Below are 10,443 nucleotides of genomic sequence, written 5' to 3' on the forward strand. Positions count from 1 at the left end.
GCCTTTGTTCATATTTATTATTTATTAAAACGGTACCAGTTTGAATATTAAACAATTTAATAATTGCTCGTGAATTTGATTAAAGTAGTTCAGTTGATCAAAAATATACATCTATAATTTATTATAGGTATTTATGAAAATATTAGACAATAGGCATAAATATAATATTTATATTAAACATGGTAAACTATAAAAAAAAATGGGTATCGTAAATAATATTGTATATCGGTAAAGTAACGTTAATTATATATTTTATAGCCATGAGAGATTTCGATTCTTGCTAATTTTTTAAAAATAATTTATTCAAGTAGTGTTATTTTTGGCTAACACACCGTCCGTTTACGCTCAGAATCGTTTTTCGTAAGTAAACACATCCATTACAATGACAAAGGTACTTACTCGACAAGTGACGACTATAATATACTGTACTGCTAAGTGCAGAGCGGTACCCACATAGAAAAGAGATTAAAGTGGGTACCCATTACCCACTTCCACTAGCAAAAACACTAACATTACCGTATATTATTATATAATATATAAATATCTAAGGTGAAGCGGTGAGTTGGAAAGCGCTCGTGGTATCAATCACAGAGTGCACGCCGGCGCCAAGGTTTTCAGATTATCTCAGACCCGCCGTAGATAATACTATCTTTTTTTATGGTACTATCTATAATGGCCATGATGCAGCGGCATGGTCATGTGGACCTAGGGAGCTGCAGTTGGGGCTAGAATAGTAGTAACTGAGATGTACAATACATTTATTAGGGCCTTTCTTACGATGTCCGGTTAAAGTTAACCGGCACTTAACCGGCCGAATTCTGCCGGTAATAAAATCTGTTATCAGTTGATTAGCGTTAACCGATACTTCACTGGACTTTGTAAGAACGGCCCTAACTTTTATAGTAGTCAGATTAGTAGAATTTATAAAATAATACGTTTCACTTTATTCACTTAAATAACTTATATAATAATAATAACTTATATAATATTATACTATGATACTATGATTATCATTTTATCACCTAATCATAATATACGGCTCGACCTAACTATTAACTTATTAGTATACAGAATAGATTTATAGATTAAATGTTAGTACAATAGTACCTACTATATACCTAACTAGTAACTAGTAATTTTTTGTAACTTCATTCTTCAGCAAGCTGTTGGTAAATATCAATTAGGTAATTATTATCGTACAAAAGTATAAATAATTTTGATCTTATTCTCAAAATACTTATACCAGAACTCATAAATAGAATTAAACCACTATTTGCTTATACCTACCTACATTTAATTCAGTTTTCTATAATTTTGAATTTTAATAGATTATAGGTAATTTTATAGCAAATAAAATGTCGAAGATTGTTGCTATTGGTTCATGTTGTACTGATATGTTCTTGTAAGTATCTATTATAGTTATACATGTATATTTTCAAATTATTTTGTAACTACCGCCTACCGCATAGTTATTAATTACTAGTAAATAATTTATCAAATAATTGTAATGTATGTAGATAACAATAATCTAATGGATATAATAATAGATCGGTTTAAAAAGTATTTTATGTAAGTATTTATTAATATTAGATCATTAATAAAGTTATAGTTATTAACTGTTATTTCTTTTGTGGAATGTAAAATGATAATTGATACAAATAGCAGTAATTACTATACTCTGTTCAGCAAGAGAAACCTCCAGTCCTGCGCATCCCCCCGTATCACTTGGTATCTAAACCAGTTCCTCTATGGCAGGGTGTTGCGTTGGAGAACCAGTTTTGGTCGGTGCGCGGAGCGTTCTCTTGCTGAACAGAGTATAAGTATCATGTTGGTGGCATATACAAGAGTAGGACGTGGAGTCCCCCCATTGGCTTTTTATTACCATAGTAAAAAGTTTTGAGAGGGTGGGGTACTTTCCAATTTTCCCCTCCCATTTAGCTGTCTTTTTCTTTTTTTGATTTTTTGCGGGGGGCCCCCTTTCAGAATCTGGATCATGTCTACGCCACTACATCATATACTATGTAGTAACCGGTAGTAACCTATCTGTATTAACTATAGTGTTTTAAAATATTTTTCATACGTACAATTTTAGAATCTCAACTTTATATGTAGTTTCTTGTAGCAAATTGGATCTAGTTGGTACTTTTAGGAGGTAAATATAGAAAATACTTAGAAGGTACTTATCAAAATAATCAGGGAAAAAAATGAGTGAACATTTTTTTGCTTGGTAAAAAGCTTGAAAATTTAGTATGAGGTTCCCCTTTAGTTATCATTGAAGCACTTCCAAAAAAAAAAATGATACACCTGCACAATTTTTTTTTTTTTAAATCATAAGTCCAAATTTGGACGAAGAATAACAATTTTAATTATTTTGATGCCAATTCAAAATCACACCAACCCTCAGGTTAAGAAGCTACTCTCCATCTCCATCCCTGGAAACCCCCCTAGAAGACTCAAGCGACAATAGCCTCAAGATCTTATAAATTAAACACATAAAAAAAAAAAAAATCCTAAATAATTAGTAAATTCACGCCTAAGTGCCTTCGCTGGTTGGTTCTTCCCTCAAGATACTCAAGCTACTAAGTATATTATAATTTTAACAAAAACATCATTTAATATGCTTATTGTACTTTTTTTTATGTACAGATTGTATAAACTCTAGATTAAAAATAAAAAAAAAAAATTATTTTGATGCAATTCAAAAATATTATTCTTGGAAACTTGAAAATTGTATGTATATTATTATATTTTATATACACTGGTGTTTTGAAAACATTTAGTTTTGAGCTATTGCCTATTTATATCACAAACCCATTCATACAACACTACGGTAAGGCGGTATTGATTCAATAATTATTAACAATAATCAATTTTTGATATTGACTCAAAAGTTAATAGCAATAATAAATCATATAAATATTTAGTACTATAGTAAATAATAATTAAACATTAATAATATAATAAATGTAATGTTTCTGGCAAAAACTAAATCAATCTACCATTATACTCTTAATAAAATAATTCACTTTAATATAAATATCAATTATTGATAATATTTTAATTAAATTTACTAATGGCACTATAAAAATAATTCAATAGGTATTAAAATGTTGTACCTATTTCACTTATTTTCACATAACATGATCTAAATTATATTCAAAACAACAAAATTAGCATACTATAAAAGAATAAAAGAATATCTAAATCACGGATTAAGATATATCTTAGTCCGTGATCTAAATATAATAACATTAGTTCATCACAACATAAAATGATTAACTATTTTTATTTTTATAAACATTTTATTTGTTCACAGTTATACATCAAAATTGCCTAATCCTGGACAGACAATACATGGAAAAAAATTTACTTTAGACTTTGGTGGTAAGGGAGCAAATCAATGTATTGCTGCACAGAAACTTGGAGCTGATACTGTATTTATTGGTTGTGTAAGATGTCATAATACATTAACACATCCTGCATTATATTATTTAATTTATTTAATTTCAATCGCAGTTTTTATATTTGTATGTTATAGGTTGGATCAGACATTTTTGGTAGAGATATTATAAGTAATTTTAAACGATGGGGAGTAGACACTCAATTTATATCAAAAAAATCAGTTGATACAGGAGTAGCACAGATAAATGTTACTGATAACGGTAAAAAAATTAAATGTTTATTACATGAACATTAAAATACTTTAATGTTCATGATAGTTATCTGATAATACAGTAAAACTTCCGTTAACGGTCACCTCTACATAATGGTCAATTTTTTTGGTTCCGTCGAGTGTTATCCTACCATTGTAGGACGGGCACCTCTAAATAGCGGTCATTATTTACAGTCCTTTCGGTGACCATTATATGGAAGTTCTACTATATAATAATTACTATCAATAAAATTCATTATAATTTATTTATATTTCAGGAGAAAATTATATCATTATAGTAGCTGGAGCTAACAGCACATTACAAAAAGAGGATGTGGATAAAGCATATGATTTATTACTCAAGGAGACTAGTGTTGTACTATTTCAATTTGAAACACCACTGGAAACAACAGAGTACATACTAAATAAGCTTTCTACTGCAAACAGTAAATGTAAATCATACTTAAGTACATATCAATATTTTATAATTTAGATATTACAACAAATAATCAGTTGTTGAAAATATGTTTAGTGAAAGTTTGTATGTTTTACAGCCCCTATTTGATCACAAAATTTAGCAGAACACATATTTGAAAATTGGGATATTTGATCATCTTATATATATACATATAATATACATTATATTTGTATTCATTTTTGGAAGGTCTTAAATATGCTTATTAGTTTGTAGGTACTATATTTATACTGTATTGGTAAAACAAGCCAACGATACGCGCTCTGGTGGCATAATCCTCAACTCGCATATTCGGAATGTATAGATATAATTTTATATTGGTTATTTTACTTTTTATTATAAATTAATTTTGTTATCGAAACTTTATACGCGTTTATAGCTAACTATACATTGTACAATGTATACTAATATTATCAAATACATTTAAATACACTTCACTTAAGACAAAATGTATGCGAAATATAAATATAATCTCCCGACTTGACATAGGGGGAAACCTAACCATCAGTATGCTAGGCGTCGACAGCGCTCCCAGTGTTAATTTGTTTTGCCAATATAAATGATTTCAAGTTCTTCCCAAATTAAATTTACATGTGTATTAGTAAGTTTTTGGTTCAGAAAATAATATTGAAATTAATAGTATAAAAACAAATAGTTTTAAATATATTTAAAAATAATGTTCACAAAATATCAAAATTAAATTTAAATAATAACATACATAATCATAGTCTAGTTATTGTAAGAATTAAAATATAAAATAGTATTATTAATAATAACCATACATAGTATTAATAGCACCACTTTATTACATAGCATAGTCGTATAAAGTATAGGCATCTGATGTCTTTTATTATTATTTTTAAAAATTTAAACTATTTATTAGGAAAATATTATGATAAATTATTATCTTTTAAATATATATTTTAACCCTAATCTGTACGATAAATGTAGAATATATTATCTATTGACTATTTTCATTTAACCCACCATTTTAATTACTTATACTTTGAATTACTTATACTTTATTTATATGATCAACATAATTTGTACTATGTAAATATATTATGCATTCTCATATTTTTAATTTTAATTTTTCAATTTATTTTACAATTCCAGTTTGCTGTAGTCTATACATTTTAAACTGTTGTAGTATTAACATAAAATATATAAATTAAGTTCTTATTTACTAATAATAACTAATAAATATTAGGACTTTGTTCAATTATAGAATTAATTTTAATATCAAAGAATTTAACTATTCTAATTATTTCTTTTAGGTTGTAAAATTGTAAATGGTGCTCCAGCTTATACAAATTCTTATCAGAATATACTTAAATTAGCTGATATATTTTGTGTTAACGAATCCGAGGCAGAAATTTTTACAAATTGTATAAAGAAAATTAATAGCATTGAATCAGCCAATGAGGTTTTATCATTACTTTTAAAACAAGGATGCAAAATTGTAATAATTACATTAGGATCTCTAGGTGCCGTATTTGCATCTAAAGATAAACGAGAACCCCAGTGGGTTAAAGTGCCAAAAGTAGAAAATCCTATTGATACCACTGTAAGTAATGCTAATAAAGTACAATTTTTTTAATTATTAAATTCTATTGTAACATTTTTTGTATTTTATTTCAGGGCGCTGGTGATGCGTTTTTGGGATCTCTGGCTTATTTTATTGTTCATACACCAAATTTGAGTTTATATGAACAAATTAGAAGAGCATGTATTATAGCTACTAGGACAGTTCAATTTCAAGGAACTCAGAAAAGTTATCCTTTAAAACATGATTTACCTGAAGAACTTTTTAATTAAAAATATATACATGAAATAAATATATAGTAGTACTTAATTATAATTTATATTTTATACATTTTTAAAATTATGTTATTTGTTATAACTTTTAAGTCTTAAATGATAATGTTATTTTATCAACGCATTATAAATTATCCCAATAAAATACATAATATTATTGTCAATATATGTCTATATTATTAGTTTAAAACAAAATTAAACCATAATATTACCTACTATGTGTAATACCTAATAGATAGTAAGACATTTTTACTCAGGGTACTGAAGTTGTAGGTATTGATAGCATATTATTTAAAGATACAATATTACTTTTTCATTCATTACCTGCCTACTGTTTTTCTCACTTTAAATCATTCTCATATTACATCATTAACTATTCAATTCTTGAACATCAATTTTAATCTCAATAATTTCATAAAAATATGAATATAACAAGTAATAATTCATTAGACGACTTTGTAAGTACAATACTACAATGTACATATAGATATACTTGTAGTCTATTAGTATTCTCGTTTCTGAATATAATATTAAGTGTTGACTTATCAAAATTGAAAATAATATATGTATAACACAATGGTTCTCAACCTTTGTGTATTGTGTGTTGGCAACCGAAGACATTTACCCATTTTAGATTCTGAGTGGAACGATGAATGTATTGATTTTACAATGATGTGTGTGTGTTTTTTTTAAATATATTTTTTTATTTTTGTGTCTGTCATTACGGTTTGGGGCAGTTAAACTGCTTCGATTTTCTTCAACTGTATCTTGTTTGATCGAAAAATGAATCTAGTTGATGCATTTGGGAAGTCATAATTTAAAATTCCCAATAGTTTTCAAAAATGCCAGAAAAAATAACATCAAAGTTAAGGAAAAGGGGAACTTTTACGCAAAAGTGGTTTTTGACAAAATTGAAATTGGTTTTTGGTGTAACTCTAAAACAAATGATCGTATATACATATAAATTTTCATTGGTTGTTTATATTTGCATTTTCTATACACGATAAATTTTAGAAATATTTTTATTTGTTTTGAACTGTTTAGAAACATTTTATGGTTTCCAATTTTATTAGTCTTTTCTTCTATGAATGTCAATAAAACTTTATTTGCTGAATAAAAAAGCTTGAACATTTAATTCAAGGCTCCTACTATATTGATACAATGACATTTTAAAAATATTAAAAATCCTTAGTCACAGTTTTTATTTATAAGCATTTAAAGTTCAAATATTGACAAAATACTGAAAAATCACGAAAATTAGCAAATTATTTTGAGTTGAGAATTCATGAAAAATTTTCTTTTTAAATCTAAGATTTGAAAATGTAATACAAGAATTCTCATAAGTTTGTCTACCTACCTTTATCAAAAAAAAAATATCAACAAGCAAATCAAATTAAATTTTTATGAGCGTTTGAAATTCATATTTTTAAAATATTGGATATTTACTCGATTTCTCATGTAGCGATTTTGTTATTTTATTGATATTGAAAAACTAATAACTGTAGATACATGAACATTTTACTGAATGTTTATATTAGTATTTTCTATACACGATAACATTTTGAAAATATCTTGACTCGATTTGGGCTGTTTGCGGACATGGTCAGTTTTTAGTTTTTTTTTTCATAAATATCAATAAAATTTTATTTGTTGGGTAAAAAAACGTGAAAATTTAATGCAAGACTCCTGATATATTGTTACAATAGCAGTTAAAAAATATTAAAAATACATATGCATAATTTTTTTTATAAGCATTTAAAGTTCAAATTTTGACAAAATTTATCAAATTTAAAATGTAATAATTATTTTGTAGTTAAAAATGTATAAAATGTTCAACTTTTATAGCTAAGGATTGAAAATTTAAAACAAAGCTCCACGTAAATAGGTTGTAAATAAATTACTTTATTCACATTAATATCATCAAATATACTTGGCAATATCATAGGCTGACTGACCGTTTTCGCCCAGAATCGTTTTTCTTATATAATTGTGATATATCATTGAATTAAAATTTTACAGCATCCATTATAATGACCCACTTGTAATCTACTGTACAGCAGAGCCAGAGCGACATCTACTTACTTATTTTTTTTTTCATCTGACCTTTTTGAAAATAATATTTATTTCAATGTAAGCATTTAAAGTTTGATTTTTGACAAAATCTATTAAATTTAAAATTTTTATATCTATTTTAAGATAAAAATGTATAAAATGTTCAACTTTTATAGCTAAGGATTGAAAATTTAAAACAAAGTTCCACGTAAATAGGTTATAATATATAGATTTCTTTATTCACAATAATATAATCAAATATAGGTACTTAGTAATATCATAGGCAGACCGTCTTCGTCATCCATTATAGTGACCTACTTGTAACCTACTGTACAGCAGAGCGACACCCACTTGCCCACTTTTTTTTTTGCCTTTTATGACTTTTACTTATAAATGCCTTTATTGTGTTTAATTTTCAAATAATTTGATAGTTTTGTTCACGATATTATACCTACATATTAACGGTACAAATCGATAAGATTTTCTGAAGTCTGTGCATTGTCGTCTGTCAATTTTTTTTTAATGGGTTTTATTATCGGTGATCGGTATTTATTGATTTTGTTCAATATAAGTATATCGAGTATATGGTATGGTCAGTAATTTAACGTTTATAAAAGTACCCATACTACATATCTATAGATTAAAATATATTCATAATGCGTAGATACTAGATTCATAATTGTTCGCTAGGCCGTCCCGATAACTTCCATGGACGTAGAAAGATCATTTTCTATGTACAAAAATATTTTTGGCCCAAACTGTCAAGATTTTACTGAAGGCAGTTTATTTAAGTACATGGTAGTTAATTTGTTTTAATACAAATTACTAGCTAGTTAAATATACAATAGGTATACAATAACTATTTAATGTTTTAGTAGGTACATTTTTTTTAAAATTGCTTGTTTATATAAATAAAATGCTATTTTTTGCCCTTTTTGACATTTTAAATGCTTTTTTTATTGAGTATATTCAATATTGCCTTTAAATCCGAACCCTATTGATGACTGGTGAATGATGATCATCGTTGTCAAGTATTTTATAATATAGTTATACGTGATTAAATATTATTTTTACATCATCCCAGAAAACTTCTAATAACTAATAATATCTATAGTCTTCTTACGTATTAAATGGACCGCCACGCTTCTTTTTTAATTATCGGTCTAACAAATCCGGTACTCAGGTTTTAATTCCATTTTTATAGTTTTGACATGTCTCCATATTTCGTACCTAACAAAAAACTCTGAATGATTGACGGTTTCATCACAGACTATAGTCTGTGGTTTTATGATGATAATCATTAATCTATATCTTTTAAGGTACTTTATATTATGCTCGCCATTGATCTGAATTTAGCTATAATTTTGTACAACTGTTAAAATATGTTATTCATCGTAATGACTCAAATGTACTTTCCCGCAATAAAATTAAATAAAATAATAATAACTGCGGTATGTATACTACAGTACTATATAATACGCATACAGTTATTTGGTAAGTATAGGTAGCATTTTACGGTATGTAGCAATGTAGCATACTATAATAGATGAGTACCATTTATTCTTACCTACTCATATTACTTATATTAATAACAAGTCCTAATATTAATTACATTTTATTATTTCATTACAAATCAACTTTTAAATTTTTGGTGACCCATTCAAAATTATATTCCTGACCTGAAATTGGGTCGCATGGTTGAGAAACGCTGGTATAGCATATTATTATGATTTATTAAATAACACATAACTAGCTGTGTAATCCGAATTCCCCCTGAAAAAATAAAAAAGATGTAATATAAAATATGTACCTACGTCGCTATATAAATGTAACTTCCTATCTCGGTTTTAGTGTTCAAGTGTACCTTAGTTCACTGGCAAATCGGCGTCGGTGTAAACCTAACTTTGTGAAATAATTCGACCAAAATGGGTGTCCGTCCATGTTGGATTGGATACAGCACTACTTTGTATGTATTCGAACACCAATTATCTTAGCTTTCCTAGTACCTATCTCATATTCTCATAGAACAATCTCTGACATTTTTGTCAAAATCGGTCAACCCGATCAAGTATATAAGGTTATATGGTATATAGTATGTATGGTTTTTGGCGTAACTCTAAAAAAAATTACCGTAGATACATGCAATTTATACCGAATGTGTAATGTGTATATTAGCATTTTCTATTCACCATAACATTTTCAAAATATTTTAACTTATTTTGAGCTGTTGCCTGTTAACGGAGATTTTCAGTTTCCATTTTTTTCAGTTTTTCATTCTATAAATATCAATAAAATTTGTTAGGTAAAAAGCTTGAAAATTTAATAGAAGGCTGAAAGGACGGATGAAAAATATGTTATTTTGTTGTAATTCATAAACGAATTTCTGTAGATACATGAAAATTTCACTGAATGTTTATATTTTAATTTTCTATACACCATAAAATGT

The 10,443-nt window shown here is 27.0% G+C and overlaps 1 protein-coding gene across 3 annotated transcripts; it reads left to right on the forward strand.

Annotated features, from left to right (window-relative positions):
- The first annotated feature begins 742 nt into the window (after window positions 1–742).
- Window positions 743–6,109, forward strand: LOC132939612 (ribokinase-like). Of its 3 annotated transcripts, none has more exons than XM_061006874.1 (7): window positions 743–1,184; window positions 1,329–1,402; window positions 3,317–3,449; window positions 3,539–3,662; window positions 3,931–4,104; window positions 5,405–5,694; window positions 5,769–6,109. In XM_061006874.1, the coding sequence occupies exons 2-7, from the start codon at window positions 1,356–1,358 to the stop codon at window positions 5,943–5,945; spliced, it is 945 nt and encodes a 314-aa protein (XP_060862857.1). In that variant the 5' UTR covers window positions 743–1,184; window positions 1,329–1,355; the 3' UTR covers window positions 5,946–6,109. The 3 variants fall into 3 exon arrangements, with proteins under 3 accessions (XP_060862857.1, XP_060862859.1, XP_060862858.1); XM_061006876.1 differs by having other exon boundaries at window positions 3,931–4,098; XM_061006875.1 differs by having other exon boundaries at window positions 743–1,169.
- Window positions 6,110–10,443: the final 4,334 nt, after the last annotated feature.

This window comes from Metopolophium dirhodum, chromosome 2 (genome assembly GCF_019925205.1).
Source record: "Metopolophium dirhodum isolate CAU chromosome 2, ASM1992520v1, whole genome shotgun sequence".
Lineage (NCBI taxonomy): Eukaryota > Metazoa > Arthropoda > Insecta > Hemiptera > Aphididae > Metopolophium > Metopolophium dirhodum.